The sequence below is a fragment of the Lagopus muta genome, chromosome Z (assembly GCF_023343835.1).
Source record: "Lagopus muta isolate bLagMut1 chromosome Z, bLagMut1 primary, whole genome shotgun sequence".
NCBI classification, from domain to species: domain Eukaryota; kingdom Metazoa; phylum Chordata; class Aves; order Galliformes; family Phasianidae; genus Lagopus; species Lagopus muta.
Genome location: NC_064472.1, coordinates 44740456 through 44757796, shown reverse-complemented (window position 1 = coordinate 44757796; position 17341 = coordinate 44740456). Strand labels below are relative to the sequence as shown.

Genomic DNA, 17341 nt, shown 5'->3' with positions numbered 1-17341 from the left:
TCCATCTCTTATCGTTTTATTTAGATGGACAGGGAGAGGGTGAAGGACGACTTAAAAACAGAATAAACGTACCAGACTCCCATTAGTTTCCATACTGATGTTTTTCAAGTCTGCAACTACAAAGGCTACCAGGTAGGTGCTCATCTTCAAACTCACAAAAAATTCATCCTGAACAATTCCCTTTGTGACAGGAGTAGTGGCTTTCTGCAAATAAAAGAAAAATATTAACACAAAGAAAAAAATAAAATAAATAAAAGAATTACTTTCAGGTAAATAAGAACAGTTTATAAGCAAGCTTATAGAATATTTATATTTCAGTTATGTTTCATTGGAACAGAAAAGGCCTATGACCTTCTCGTGGTATAATAAAGCATGAGAAGCTTGGAACACTTTAATCCTATATACCCTCAAATTACTCAATAAGCTTTTAATATGAAGTATTACCAGACTAACTTGCTGGAGACACCCTGTAACTCATTTAGTTCACACAAAGCCCCTAGTTTAAGCTCCTAATTCAACAGAAAGATTAGTATTAATCCACAAGAGCTTTAGGCTGGAGACATTGTTCAGTATAGCCTGCTAAAAATACAGGCCCTGCATGAATTAAATATTTGTCTCTTCCTACAAATCCCCTCAAAATTAGGTAAGTAGACACATTCATTATTAAAAACAAAGAAATAAAACACAATGATTCGCCTTTAGCCTTCTCACTCACAAACTGGAAGATTTCATTTGAGAAAGTGAAGAACACCTTCTGAAACTTCTTAAGTACCTTTGTTCCCAGAAACAATCAACATTAAAAAAAAAAAAAGCCCTCTAGCTTTAGACAGAATTATTTAAAACTCATTTGAAATATGAACAATGGCCTAACACTTAACTGCTCCCAAAAAATTAACTGCCAGACTGAAAGAGGAATAGATGCTTAATTCTGAATAGAGAAACAGTCACCTGGTCTGACCACCACATAGCAGAAGTTTAATTCTGAACCTCATCAGTCAATTAAAAATGTCTACCTTTACCATAGCTTCATTTTCATAAAGACATGACAGAGGTGATACTCTGACAGAGAATCTAATGTGGCTGCAGAGAAACTCTTTCACAAAAGGGAAAAAAATCACAAAACGCCAGAAATCCCAAAGACACAGTTTCTTCTAGCTTGAATGTGTCAGCCACTAAACAATGCCACATTAGCTGCGTGCATGCCAGCTGAGATCTGCTTCTGAGCTCTCCTGCTCACGGAGATATTTACAGCAAATGATGAGGCTCATCCTTCAACATTCTCCTGAGTAAAATAAAAACTCTGATATTAGCTCTGTTATTCTACAATAATCTATTTTTTTTTCTTAACAAAGGTTTGCTTAAGTGCTTATTTTCAGAAGTAAGCTTATCCTAGTAATGATTTCATCAATGCTACACAATTTATGCAACATGATCCCTTAATCCACAATTCATTCTGTGTGCAAGAGCTAAGTCACTAGCCTATAGTGCCTTTGGAGACAACACTACCTAACAGAATACGTAAGTCAAGCTAAATCTAAAATTCAAGAATTTGGCACACGCTAGCACACTTCGGACAAGAAAAATATGAAATAAACTATGCCAGTAAAAGGTTTTATGTATAAAAGTTGATACTGCTAAGGAGAACTTGTTGGTACTGGGAATACCTCAGGTAACTTATTTTTCCATTGAAACTCTCAAATCTAATCCTTGTTTTTGTTCAGTCAAAAAAATATTCTATGATTTCATGATTTTACTCTGATTCACAAGCACAGGAGACCAAGTCTTCTTGACAAATTACAGAACCCACAGGGACCACTTCCAAATCTATTTAAAAACTGCACTCTTGGGTGTAAAATAACAGCAAATGAGTGTGGGTGACAGGATCTTTTGCCTAGGGCACAAAGAGATAGCTAAACAGAAGGATTCGTATCTAAGATAGCAGAAGGCAATTCAAGTGGTATGACAAACAGGAGCAAGAATCAAAATCCCAGAAAGATGATAGAGAGACATCATGTCATTTAAATGGAAATTTGATGGCAGGATTGCCATCAAGTCACTTGAGAAATGATTCTATGCAGACCACAGTGACAGAAACAAGGAAAGACATGCATGTTTTCTATCTAGTACAGGAACAGCTAAGCCTACAGTTAAGGTGACTGCAGTGGAATTGTTTAACCCAGGGAACTCAAGTGCAAGCAATGCACCTCAGTGATCAGAAGCTTGTACCCACCTCTTCCTCATCCTCATTTAAGGTTTAGCAGTGGAGGATGCAGCATCTCTCCAGATGGAGAATGCACCCCTTGAGCCACTGCCAGACATCAGAAGGGGTTAACCAATTTTCCTTCTTTATTACGCATTACTGCTCTGTAGTACCTGTATCCCACTTAAAGGCACTTTCAAGAACTTCTTTTGCCATACAGGTGACCAATCTGGAAAATCTACAAAATCACTGTTCATGATAACACAAATACACAACATCAAACTATTTTTCACTGCAAGTAGAAAGGGTAGAAAGTCACATTTCCCACACTTCCATGGCTCAGACACAGGGTTTGAGTTCTGGGTGATTCTGTATGGGGCCACAAGAAGGACTAGTGGATCTCTTCCAGCTCAAGACATTTTGCTCTGTTCTGAATCCATTCTCATCCTCTCTATTATGTCTATCAGAAATGAGCAAGGCAGAATATACTAGAAACAGGGCAACCATAAACATCCTAGAGTAGTGTGGTGCAGTAGAAAAGCTGCAAACTATTTTGGGGGGAAGTGTGTCTTTCAGAATAGTCATGAACTGTGGAAGGTACGCTTAAGAACACAATAAACTTTTAAGAACCATTCACAGTTTGCTTGGTAAATCTGCTACACACAAAGCAATAACAGCAAATAATACTTTACTATATAAAAAAATACAGAAGCTGTTTATGAAAGTAGCCTTAGTCACTTGTCCAATGCTTGCAGAGAAAAGCAGAGAAGCACCCTTTCTTGTCTACATTAAATGTGAAAATTGTCCAGAAAAGTCTGCACATTGAATCTTTCAATGAAGAACAGAACAGCCAATGAAGTATTCTTCAGCCTGGGATAAAACAAAGTGCTTGCAATCCCATTAAAGAAAAGGTTGAGAATCACCTCATACCCATGAAAATAAACATTCACCCAGTATGAGCAAGATAATATTTCGCAAAGGCATAATTATCAGTTTGGTTTTCAACAAACTTGTAGCTAAATCAGCACCTGAGCCTTTGATAGCGTTCAGAAAACTAAACTGCACAGTGCACATGTAGATTTCATCAACATCAAGGGTGTAATTTTTTTTAATTACTGCTAAGATTAATGTCAATATTAATGAGTTTCTACTGAGTGATAAATGATGATAATGTTTTTGATGAGAGGCAACTTCATTCTGAGACATGCTAGGTAATGTCAGTCTTGATGGGCTGTCTGAATGAATTACACTTCTATAAAGCTTTTTTCAAACACTCAGTGGCATAAATCATCACCATAAAATACAGATATGCTCATGTAAAATGATATGCTCATATAAAATTTTAACTGAAGGGATCCAAATTCTGATTTGAATTCTGGAGCTGAGGATCTGTTCACAGCCTATTTCCCTCTTGTTCAGGTTCAAAAGCCCATCCTTCCATGTTAGGCATATCTTTCACAAGAACTGTTTCTAGTTACACAAATTATGATGAAGACATTCCAACATTTTGCAAATGTGCAATATCAGCAAACATAGAAACCTCAAAGGGAATCTTAAGGGCTGTTGAGACTGTTTCAGTTAACAACAAAATTCCTGCAACAGCTTCTTAACGCTGAGTAAGAATCACAGAATCACTAAGGTTGGAAAAGACCTTTAAGTTCATTTAGTCCAACTGTCCACCTATTGCCAATATCACCCACTGGTCGCTCCCATAGCCATCCAGCTGTCACAGAATCACAGAATGTCAGGGATCAGAAGAGACCTCAAAAGATCATCTAGTCCAATCCCCCTGTGGGAGAGGGAGCAGGAACACCCAGATTAGGTCACACAGGAACGTTCTGTATGTCTCCAGAGAAGGAGACCCCTCAATCTTTCTGGGCAGCCTGTTCCAGTGTTCTGTCACCCTTACTATGAAGAAGTTTTTTCTTTGTCTCATTTATGTGGAACCTCCTACATTCCAGCTTGCACCCATTGCCCCTGTCCTACCACTAGATGTCACTGAGAAGAGCCTGGCTCCATCCTCCCGACGCTCACCCGTTACATCTTTATAAACATTAATGAGGTCACCCCCTCAGTCTCCTCCAAGCTAAAGAGAACCAGCTCTTGAGTAGAGGGGGAGGAGAACCTCTCTCAACCTACTAACCACACTCCTTCGAATACATCCCAGGATGCCATCAGTCTTCTTGGCCACAAAGACAGTGTTGGCTCATGGTCATCCTGCTGTCTACCAGGACCCCCAGGTCCCTTTCCCCTATACTGCTCTCCAACAGGTCAGTTCCCAACCTATACTGGTATCTGGAGTTGTTCTTGCCCAGATGCAAGGCTCTATATTTCATTAAATTTCCAGCCCCTTGCCTTCCCCCCCAGCTCTCCAGCCTAAGTTATGCTGGATAGCAGCATAGCCTCCTGGTGTGTCAGCCACTCCTCCCAGTTTTGTGTCATCAGCAAACTTGCTGACAGTACACTTTATTCCCTCATCCAAGCCAGTGATGAATATATTGAATAGTACTGATCCAAGTAGCAACCCTTGAGGGACTCCACTAGATACAGGCCCCCAAAAGCTGTCTCACTGATCCCAACTGTCTGCCTTCTCTCCTTCAGCCAGTTCACAGCCCACCTCAATATTACACCCATTACACAATGTGACACTCTGTACGTCCCTACACATCCCTACATTATGAAGTGTGTTAAACAGTCTACTTTGCTTTATAAAGATATTTAGTTCAAGTCCTTGAGGAACAGAAACATTTTTATTATATAAAGTCACAGAGTTTGGAGTTTACCTTCTCAAGTTCCAACATGTACGTTCCTGTAATTTTAAATTAATCCCCTGGACTTTAATGCAACAAATACAATGCAAGCACTTAAGTGGATTACCTAGAGGACAGCACTACTAAAATTCCCACACAAAAGTACCTTTGGCATATTCGACAGCGTGGAAAGTTTCTCATCTCTCTTGATTCTGATTGAAAAAGTAGCTTTAAGTGCTGGTTCATCAAAGCATGGAAAAGCAGACCTTGCAGCAAGAGGCTCAAACTGAGTTGCAGCAAACCACCTAGTGAAAAGAGTAAAGAAAAGCAAATTAAGAATTATGAAAAGGAGTAAGGCTACTTAATTACGATAGAACACTGTCACTTTTCCTCTGACATGCCGAATCAAACTCTGTAACCCACGTAAGATTACAAAGAATGTATGGTTTATGCAATAGTGCACACATGCTGGGTGCAGTGGGGATTAGATCTACCTAACTTGCACACTGTCAGGAAAAAAATATGCTACAGATATAGGCTGAACTAATACATAATCAATAGTTTTCCCGGAATTCAGATACATATTCATTACACCCTGTTGCATTGCCTACTACACACCCCCAGCAGTTCATTAGCACACAGACCCTCCCCTCTTGCGCATACGTAGTGGGTCATTATGGTCTCCTTCTGGTGGTCGTGGAAGAATCCTCATCTTCCTTGCTATAAACTTCTGAGCCTTCAGGGGGGCATCCCCCCAAACCGGTTTCTTCTTGCCCTGTGGACATCTAATCACCTCCTTGCCAAATGTCCCTGATTCTCAAACCTTATCTGTACGGCCTTCATCCCCCTCACTATCTAAGACCCAGTGTGTGCCATCCCTTATTTTCTAACAAGCTCTACATTCTTGCTTCTATAAACTATCTCTAACTATTCCCCTTCACCCCCCTTATTCTCAGTCACTGTGAAGCCTTTTGACCTTCACTTAGGGGCCCTTGTCACCTTTCACCTCCACAACCTTTGTACCTGTTTGCCATAGAAGAAGCTTTCCAATCTATACATGACATGGTTAGTCCAGCTACAAATAATTTCCTTGAGATTATGAAGAAGAGAGTTCTTTAAAACCAAAGACACAAATTTATTGGAGGACTAATCTCCTTGGTTGGTTTTTTGTTTTCTTATCCTATACCCAGAGTAACATAACTACAGAATAATTACCAAAATATGTCAGACAATTTCCAGTAAGAGTGAATTAAACATAAAAAAATCTGAAAAATTAAATTAGTGATCGTGCACACTACACAAAAGTTTTGAAACCTCAGCAGCAGACAGGACTGCAGCGAAGCTCTTCTATCTGAATGTTACGCATTTGCCACCAGACACTCCCACAGCTCTTCTGTCTTCCCGCTCCCTTCCCTGACTACTGGATGCTGTGTAAATTCATGCACTGTCTTGTCTGTAATACATGTCTTATCATGTGAGAAACTCTCAATGGACTATGTTCGTTCTCAAGCATTTTGATATTAACTAGCTGCAGAAATTAAAACTTTTACTAGAGAGTATCTCTTATTGAATTCTCTTCCTGCAGACAAGAGCGTAAATAGACCTCAACAATGTGTCTTCCATTTACCAGAGCTGAACAGAGGAGAGAACAGTGTTTTCAACTGCGTTTTTTTTTTCTTCCTACTTAAAGCCTTCTACCAACTTCCCTCAAATTCTGAGAGTTAAGTTTTCTTCTTCCCTACAACTCCAAGATTGTGGACCTACCCTTTCCTAAGGAGGCATGTTGCTGCCATAAGACTTCTCTCTATGCCTGCTCTCAACTTCTTACTCCCATGCCCTAAGATTCAGGCACAGCAGCACTTCCCCAAGAAGCAGCAGATTCTATTCTCTGTAATCATCACACATCACACATACACTATTACGCTCTAGCGCAAGCTCAGGAGCAGTGCTTTGTTAAGACAATTACTGACAGCACGTTACATTTGCACCTCAGAAAAACATCTTCATCAGACAGGAGGAAACTCAAAACAGGTCTGTAACCCTTCTGCCTACATTTCCATTCTTCAAATTCTTGATCTCTTCAAGGTCTCCAAGAGAACATCAAGTGAGGAATAGTAGGAACACACAGGAGGGAGGAGGAGAGTTTCTCCCTCACCTCAGATGCCAACCAGTTCAAGAACTCAGCCATGTTTCACAATTCCTGCAGTTGCAACAGTTTTGTATGTACTTGAAAATCCAACTGCTGAAGACAATCTATTTTCTTGTACATTTTAGCTGTAAATCGTAGCCCTGCTGTGATCTAGCTAAGGGGAGTTTGAACAGCAAATTGTAAGTAAACTTCTGAAAAAATAAATAAGCTTTGATTTAAACGTCAGCGCTTAGAAATGCCAGACGAATCTGAAAGAAAGTACACTGTTTTTATTTATTTAAAAAATAAAAAGAAATAAATATTCCTTATGTTCCAATGAAATCATCTTCACACTGAGACATTTTATTATTTATGAAACATGAGAAATCCCTGAGAGACTTCAGTAATTCAACATTAGCAGCATACATATATTATGTGTATCTCACTGGAAATATTTTAACTAAATTTTAACACTTTTCTGCTGTAGTCTTCAAGGAGTCTCATTCAAGAAGATATTAACAGCTAACAGGTTTTATTTGAAGTCAGTGAAAATAAGTTCTCTTTTTTTAAACTTCAAGTCTTGGCATTTTTTAGCATAAGCTGCTAGGGGCTTCATATCTTTATTTTATCTAACAGCTGTTTTATAGGTTCTTTACAACAACTTTCCTGTCAACAGAGTGAACTGACCTATACTGCTCTGCTTCCAGAAAACCTGCATGGATTACATCATGCTAACAAAGGCATGAACGGTCTTAAGTACACAATAAGCATAAGTAGTATTTGAAATGGGTGGTATGCACAGCTACATTCTCTAATCTTCTTGGTAAAAAGCACTCATTCACCGTAACAGTGGTCCTGTCAACTAGCCAAGTACACTTTGAAAGAAAGAAACTAAAAATCAAACAAAAAGCCATGCTAGAGTGCCATGTGGAGCTCGTATGGAGCCACAATGAACTGAGGAAGAAGCTGCCCTGATTTAATGAACTCACCCATGAAAGACAGTTTTCAGAGTGCTGATTTTAATCACTGTTAAAATCTATCTCCCGAGCAGTTTTTCATGAAGTGTCAACACAAGAAAGAAATCTGATATTTCAGAAACAAATCTCTAGATTTACAACATCATAGATTTTTCATTTTATTCAGTAGGAACCAGTTGCACAAAACATCCAACAGAAAGAGTTAGTCTTATTAATTCTATCAAAGCACAATCTAAAAGCAACATAAGAGAAAAGGAGGATTTGGGTACCTACTTTTGCTTAGAATTCTCATCCTTGTAAGAAATTTTGTAAAAGCCATAGTATGTATCTGATAAATTAGATGAATATTCCAAGTTGACTGTGTAATTCTGTCCTGCAAGGAGAGACTCAGGAGCTATGACTGCAATCTGATCATGCAACGGATATTCCAGCAACTCAACTGCCTTTTCTTGACTTCCTCCTGATGAAGTAATAGTTGCCTTGGTGATATTTAGTCCTGAGCTGTGAAGCACAATCTTCTTAGTTACTTGGGTGACATTAACCACTATTTTCACAGAGCCTGTAAATTTCAGGGTAGTTAGGTTTGGCTGCAAGTTGAGATCATAATGCAGGGGTACAACATCAGAAGGAAGTCTTATTTTTGCCCATGGAAACAGCTTTCCATTGGTTGCCAAAGGGTATATCAGTTCCATAGTACGATTTTTTTTATGGCAGCCTTCTTTGGTAAAGGTACATTTGGGAAGAAGATAAATCACCATTATCACTGAAACTGCAATCACAAGAACACCAGTGCAAACCAGCACGGTCCTCATAGAGGGCACTGAGCAAGAACCATCTGGACTTTGTCTATAGACAGACATGTTATTGCGGAGACCCGAGCTTCTGTTAATGAAGGACATCCCCAGCAGTTTAGCTGATGACTCATAATCCTCTTCATCATCATCCATTTCATGCTCCCCAAGGCCACGCACTAAGAGCCGCGAGCTTCTTGGTTCATACTCAACTTCATCAGGCTCCAGGGGGTGTAAACAGGGCTCTTTTGCCAAGTCAACCACATCAGGCTCTTCCTCAAACATACTGTTTTCAATCATGTTTCTGGGTAGCTGAATCTGATCTGAAAAAAAAAAAAAAAAAAAAAAAAAAGAATATGCCACATCATAAACTAAAGACGTAATACTTCAATGACAGATCACTGAGGTAAAGAATGGGAAAAGCTTTCACTACATATTCTATCATTTTACTTTCCTGATTTGTTTCCACTAAACATAGCCATGTTCTTCTGCCTACTGCAATTCTTGTTTCAGTACCTTGCCCCTTTCTGAACTTCAAGAAGATGCTTCTGTTGTGCATACTCAGTTGTATCTTGTATCATTACTGGGAATCAGCTACATCACTGAACTGTACTTCCAGCTCACTGATATCATTGCCTCAGTTGTGTTATGTCTACCCAAATAATTCTCCCTGTATTCAGCTAAATTAGGAATTATGGAATAGTCTCTATGTTGCAGGGAGAAGAACAGGCAACCAGAACAGTTCTAATGGTGTTTCTAAGATTCTAGTTCCAGAGTTCCTGTTAGAGGAGAAGACTTGCTGACATATTAGCAGCTACATGAACAAAATATACATTTTACATTTTCAGAATTAATTTTTTATACACACATAAAAAAACCGCTCAATTTCTTACATGGCAATGAGAAGACAACTGTTCAAATTGATCATTTAACATCTAGCTTATGCAACCCTTGAAACTGTCCGGGCAGGTAAGAAGTTAAGTCAGAGCCAATAAGACAGCATCCATAATTTTTTTCCATAAGACTTAACCAGATCACAAAATACAAACCAAAAATTCAAACTGATTTCAAGTTTAACAGATTCCCTCATATTCCACATGTAGTTTTATTTTAAGCAAACTTTTGATTGTGTCTGTAAAAAATAACGTCATATAAAAAGTTATCTTTCAGTTAAGCCACCCTGTGAAAGTGGTGAAGTTAGAAACACTGATGGCAAGAAGCACATACAGGTTATTGGACACAGAGACACAAAAATTGCTGTATTGGCAAGGAGGGTTTTTTTCGTAATGTGTTTCATCTAGAACATTGCAACATAGAATGAAGTTGCCTGTCTTTCTTAGGGCACCACAGAGCTGTCTGAAGATCAAAACAATTAAACTGGGAAAAACATCTGTACAGAGATTTCTCATACAGGATATCCAAAAAAATCTCAGTAATCTTCAGGCCCTTGCAATCTAGTCAGTATGAGTTAGTCCCCTTTCACAGCCTCAGAGACTAAGAAAACTGTCGAACTGCAAGGCTTCACATATGAAGGTCTACTGCTAGTTGAATAATGATCACATCTCCATCCTCCATCTTGCTTTCAGAATGAGAAAGATGCTTGAATCTATAAACATATTAAAAAGTAGGTTTACTTCTATTATTTTCTGTCAAGAATTGCTGATCTACATATAGCCAAAATATCAGCGTAGCTGCAATACATTACAGATTTGATGTATACTGCTAAGGTCCTGTTCAATATTTGCAGTTAAGAACAGAACAGCTAGATTTGGAAGGGAATTTACTATGGGTAGGGCTACCACCCACCAGCTCAGGATACCCAGGGCCCCATTCAACTTGGTCTTGAATGCTTCCAGGAATGGGGCATTCACAGCTTTTCTGGGCAGCCTGCGTCAGTGCTTCACCACACTCAGAGTAAAAAATTTCTCCTTACTATCCAATCTCAATCTATCCTCTTACAGCTTAAAACCATTATCCCTTGTTCTGACACTGCAAGTGCTGGTAAAATGTCTCTCACTTTCTTTTAACACTCTTTTATCACTGGGAGACTGCAATGAAGTCTCCCCTGAGCCTTCTGCTCTGCAGGATGAACAACCCCAAATCTTTAAGCCTATCTTCATAGGAGAGGTGATTCTTTTGTGACTCTTCATGGTTTTCTGCCACTTCTTTCAGAATTAAACTGACAAACTATTCAGATACCTTCAAAATAAATAACACCTTCAGAAATGGACTGCCAAGGCCTTAAAGAAAAACTGAGGGGGGCTAGGGCTGTTGGGGGGAAAATACTAACTCATGTAAATCAGTAAGAGAAAGGTGTACTGGTCAATCGAACAAACAATATGGAGACGGATGAAAGCAGGAAGTTTGCCCGAGTTCACACATACCTGCCCATAGTATGTCCCAGTGTAAATGTGCTGTGTTGTCTATGAATAAGATCATAACGGCACAGGATATTTTGGAAGTGAACTCAGGAGGTAATCTGCTCTAGCCTCTAGGCAAAATATCTCATGGTACTTCTCATTAGAGTGCTAATGTTCAAGCCTTCAACATCTCAGTTCACTTCAGTGGTCCAACACCATTGTTTCTGTGCTGAAGTCTGTGTACTCACAGAGCACAGAGAACAGAAAGCTAGGCTGCAAGAGAGAACATGCAGACATATTTGTGGAGAAGAAAATGCGGACAGAAGAGTATTGTGCAACAGAAGCTCTTTCAGAATTCTTCCACAATCTACTTCTAGCAGAGTTTCTTGTTGCTTTTTGAATCCACTGGCTATCTTCAACCAAATTTGAAAAGAGACTGAAGGATAACCAAATTCCTCTGAGTACCAACCCAACCCCGTCCCAAAACAGCCAGCTGCTATCAGAAGACACCCAAATTAATATCTGCTGTATACAAAAGGCAAGTATTAGGACTCACATCTTAACCACTCCCAAAGGTAGCAGCCACTCAGAGCACTGCTCCAACCTCAGCCTTGGCACATGCCAATCTAGAGAAGTAGAGGACAGGGGAGGCACTGCAGAGGGAAGGAGGAGAAAGATAAAGAACTTCTGGCAAAGAGTTGGCCTCATCAGCTCTGCTTTTTGAAGAGCTTATTTTCCAACAGTTTCCCTCTAATGCCAACTACCTTAATATTTTCAAAGTTGCATGCAAGCACTAGCAAACCTTGAAAAAAATGAAAAATCTGAATGAGAAATTAAGAAAAACTAGAAAAGCAAGGCAATTCACAGTTTCAACAGCTAAGATAATTTCTATGAAAAACAATAGTAAACCCAGTTTCAATTGATTTTTTTTGCAAAAATTCAGATCAAAGCCTGGATGTTGTGATGAACAATAAGCAGTGATGAAAAATGTTGCACTGAACTATCAGTTTGATCACAGGCTATGAGATGAGAGCTGTGATGAAGTAGGCAGACTACTGATCTCTACTTGAAAGCATGCAAACAAAATATCAGAATATCAGAAGGTTACCAGAGTTACTTATGCTGACATACACATTCACAGGAGCATACAAGTCAGGCTGCTTTTTTGAAGAGGAACCATGGCAAACATGCCACTCATGCTCAGTAAAACCCTGAATTCTGGTTCACTTGGATTTATAACAAAACAGTGTGAGTTATCATTCATCTTTCCTTTTAAACTCATGAGCTACTAAAAGGCCCACCAGAAGAACAAAAATTCTACAAGCCATAAGGAATAAGAAGCAGACCGAAGAAACCTACTGCAGCAAACTACTGCTTCCACACCAGAGGCTGCCGATGCACCATGGGCAATGTGATCACTCTTAGTTCACAGCTAAGGAAGCACTGACCTGAGTTGCTGAAATGCACCATAAATTTCTGTCTTCAGACATGGTGATTTGCAAGCTGCAGGTAAGCTTTACCAAACACAAGTTTAGTGTGAGAGCAAACAAGGAGGTTAAAAAAAGCCACGGGACTGGGCCTAATGCAGCTCCCTAGTTAGCACTAATGAAACAACACTCAACCTGCTTTCATAGTCACCCTCATCACAGCTGGAAGCCTAAACACAGGCAGGAAAAACTGAGTTTACAAGACTTTTCTGCAGATCTGTAACATGCAAAGTAGAGGTTGTTACCATCTTTCCCAGTACATGATCTGTATCACTTGTAAGAGAAAACAAGACGAATATTTATGGTTTAGAAGCAATTCTGAGAATAGATGCAACTTTAAAATTAAATGTGACAGATTAAAGAAAGCCAGAAAGCCAGTCCTCTGACACTGTAGAGATGAAGGAATGCAAGTATTTTTTCTAAAATGACTGTTTTCAAAAGTTTTTTAGTTTTGGAACTAAAAGTTTTAGGTACCTGAAAACCTTTCACAACCATATCTCCTCATTGCAATACTGACAGGATCACAACCTGTACATACACATATGCTTGGGTAAGCAATTCAGCTGTAGTTATAACAAGCCAACAATAAAGCTGCTGCATGTACTAGTACATCCTTCGTAAATAAGAATCATGTACTCACACCTAGGTGAGAAGAAGTACAATGACTGGAGGACACAAAGAAGATTATTTAATCAGAACAAACTAAACAGAAGGTCCCTTATCTTAATCCTACAAGATATACATCTTTACTTCTATATCCTTTCATAAGCAACTCTTTCAACTTACAAGGTAACTTTACGTTATAAAGCTCTTTTGGATTTCCTGACCATAAGGAGACAATCAGGAGCAACAATAAAACTGTACAGCAGTTGCTGCAAGTATTTATTTTGTTGGAAAAGCTCCACTGCTATTAAAGAGAAGAACATAAGCTTTCCCCTGCAGTTTATAAGCCCCATACAGCAACACATAACAAATCTAATTATGAGTGACAGTGATATAGGAAGTTTTGGTTTTGTAATCCATTACAAATACAATCCTGTGGAAAATGAAAAGTCATTATTCCTGTAATTTTAAAAGTCACAATCTTCAAACAGCACTATCGATACATATTTATAATGCGAGAAGTGTGTATTTCTCCCTTAAAAAAACAACAACAACAAAACAAACAAACAAAAAGAAAAACCAGTAACTTCTTTATTATCAGGCCTTGTGTCTAGCTCAGAACTGAAACCTCAATAATCTAAACTCTTAAGTTTAAGTGGTTTATTCCCCCAGATTAATTCTCTTTTAAAATATACTCAGAAAATGTCTTGTGGCATTTTTTTCTTTTTTTAGTTTTCTGTATCTTCATTAAGTACTGCTAAAAAAAAATAAATAAAAAACAATCCCTAAATCCAAGGATCCCTAATGGCACAGTCAGAACAACTGTCACTGCTTTTTGAGACAGTTCAGCTCATAATCATCTTCAATCAACAAGCAGGTGTCGGCACTTTGCAGAAACCAAACTCCTATCACAGAGATAAGCCTAGGAAACTTCCCATCATCCTGAAGAACCTGGCAGCCAAAGAAGCAGGTAGCATGTTGTTGCAGACCAACCAGCAGGCGTGGCAAAACCCACAGCCAAAGCAATGGCTCTGTGCAAAGCATGTTTAGCAGCTGGAGTAGAAGTTAACACCCATAGAAGGTAAACCATTTCAGATACATTTTAAGTAACAGGAGAGAGGGTGCAGAGACAGTGCTGTGCAGAAACAGCAAACAGGAATCAATCAACATGTCCCATCAGGTTCCTCCAGGGAACCAAGAAACACTGCAATCAAAAGACTTGCTCTGTGGCTGAATGTAAGGCACTTTACGCAGAAGTAAAAACACACCTCCGTCCTCAGGGCAGAAGACACTAAAAAAACATGTATTTTACAGAGAAACGTTCCATGAATTAGCAAAATAGGATAGATACATTTGGTATAGAATAGAAAATTTGGTACACCATGCATTTAATATTCGATGTCTTTCACTTTCCTAGCAATATTTTGACAGAGAAAACTGGAGTGCCAGCATTTTCAGCTGTGCTAGTACCAAGAAAAATCAAGAAATTTATAATCACAAACTAGTTAGTCCATTATTGATTAAAACAATGTAACCCAAATGAAATCCTCTCCATGAGATTTCTGGAAAACAAGGAGGAACACAGTGTTCATTATAACACCTTCACCATCACAACTCAAATTACGTAACAGAAACTGAAATGCAGTACTTATAAAGCTGACACTGACACTACATCAAATAATAATTCTGTGTAAGGAACGACCCCAGGATCAGCTACCAGCATCCAACAGAGGGGTTATTTATCCAGGGCCACAATGATTCACTTAACTTTTACATCCAAGTTTTGAAGTGCTGAACTTTTATTAGCAGACAAAACAGCAAGCCTCATCAACAAAACACAGGACTTTCCCCCTTAGGGATGTTCTATAGACAGAGAGAAGGAATGGGTGGAGTCTATCAATTCACCTGCACACTGAGGACCTAATGAGTTCATCACCTACCTCCTTTTCTGCTTGCCAGCTTAAGATGAAATGACTGAAAACATGACCCCATTCTAGGTTTGCCCCACTCCTCCAAGTACTGAGATTGGCAGATTTACCACAAGGACTGTGCACCTATTCCTGACAACAGTAGACAGAGAAAATAACTTGTCTTTCCTCAACTAGGAGCCTGGGTTGGCCAAGCACTCTGAACTAGTTCTTGCCTTACACTAGTTTCTAAGCAGAGGATCCCTTTACTTCTAAATCTTCTCCTCTAGCTCTCAGCTCTGCCTCTGCTATGTCACCTTAGCTTGTTGCTATCGAGGCCGAAGACTTTGAAGTCCTTCAGAAATAACTGAAGGTCTACACTGAGTCCTTGGATTAACTGCAGGCTATTATTTTTTTCTTTAAATAGGCCTCTGTAGGTTTTAGATTCTGTTGTTTGTAATATAATTAACACACAAGGAATGCTTCAAAAGTAATTCCTCCTATTACATGTTGTTAGCCTATGCCATCAGAGGTGGATGTTGGTGGTATATCAGTAGAGGTGGAAGCTTCCCACAGTATCCCATTACATGTTGTTGCTGTGTGACAGAGTGGTGTCTGATGTGGAAGTGCAGATGAAACAAAAGAATCACCTGAGAATTTGCTCTATCAAAGTTTGTACTCTTTGTATCTGTCATAGTTTCCACGGAAATAAATAGGAGGCATTACTTTTGGAGCTACCTAAATGCAATACATACATATAATAACGAACACTCTGTTGCAGAGATCTTTCTAGTAATTAAAACACTTGCAAATGCAAAAATTTGAACAAGTATAAAAACTGATACTGTAATGTCATAGCAAATAAAAATATTAAATTTCACCAGAAACTTTTTTCCATCTTCTCTCTCTCACAAGCTCTACATTTGCAGAGCTTCCAAGAATTGCAACAGCTAGGCAGGGCAGCAAGGCCTAATAGAAAGGATGCCAGTGAAGGACTCTGATCTCCCTTCTGTATTACTGTGGTTTAACCCAGCAACAGGTCAGCACTATACGTCCACTTGCTCACTGATTCCCCAGCAGGATGGGGGAGAAAAATTGAGAAAGCAAAATAAAGTAAAATGTGTGAATTCAGATGAAGATTAGTAAGACCAAATGGGAAGCAAAATAATAGCCACAACATATATACATAAATTCATAGGTGTATATATAATATATATACATATACATACATATATATATATACACATATGTATATATATACATATATATATATATATATATATATATATACACCCATGTATGTATTTACAAAACAAGTGATGCACGATGCAGTCACCACTTACCAATCAACACCCAGTGTGTCTCCAAACAACAGCTGTGCCCCTCCACGTCACCCCAACTACCCCCCGTTTATTTCTTTTATTTCCTTTTTTATTTCCTTTATTTCTTTTTCACAACACCATCAAGTACAAAACATCCCTTTGCCCAGCTCTCCTGTCTCCACCCCCTCACAGTTCCTGGTGCCCTCCCACGCTCCTTGCTGGCAGGGCAGAACAAGAAGCTGAAATGTCCTTGAGAAAAGTGCTCTCTGCAACAACTAAAATATCACTGTCGTCATCATCCTAAACACAAATCACACCAGCACTCCCAACACTACAAAGAAAATTATTCCAGAGGAAAACAGCATACATATCTTCTAGTTCGGAACACAGCTTCTTTCCTCAGTGTTTCTGGTTTTTGCCTACCCTCTCCTGAGCATATGGCGCACTTTGCAAAGTGCAAAGCTGTGAGCCAATTACCCCCTGTGACTCTATTGCTTCTTACATGTGTCTGACACAGTGGAGTTTCAATTTTGCCAGAGCTTTCAGTGAATACTGTGACAAATGCAATTCATCACCAATGTTCCAGAAGCAGGCATTCAATATTTTCTACACAATTCTATAATGCATACACTTAATGCTTATAGTCTTGATCAGCCAAATATACCCAGGAAGCAAAAATTCAGTTGTATTAACATGATTAATGTGCCTGTGTTTACATGCGGAACAAAACTGCAGCCTCTTGATTGGCTCCAGAGGAAGAAATAAAAAAAAACTTTAACTGAAAAGAATATTTACTTTAACCATGCATTTTTAAAA

At 38.9% G+C, this 17341-nt stretch overlaps 1 protein-coding gene across 6 annotated transcripts in view; it reads right to left on the bottom strand.

Moving 5' to 3' along the window:
* Nucleotides 1-17341, bottom strand: part of LOC125687087 (leucyl and cystinyl aminopeptidase) — a 56674-nt gene that overhangs the window by 25320 nt on the left and 14013 nt on the right. For 3 of the 6 annotated variants that reach the window (XM_048931865.1, XM_048931866.1, XM_048931867.1), the window contains 3 exons: nt 8329-9169; nt 5117-5255; nt 73-204 (listed from right to left, as the gene is read on the bottom strand). In XM_048931865.1, coding sequence (XP_048787822.1) covers nt 73-204; nt 5117-5255; nt 8329-9169 — 1112 coding nt within the window. Of the gene's footprint in view, nt 1-72; nt 205-5116; nt 5256-8328; nt 9170-11230; nt 11480-11762; nt 14395-17341 lie in introns of those variants that run through there. The other 3 variants (XM_048931863.1, XM_048931864.1, XM_048931868.1) reach the window with 3 other exon arrangements.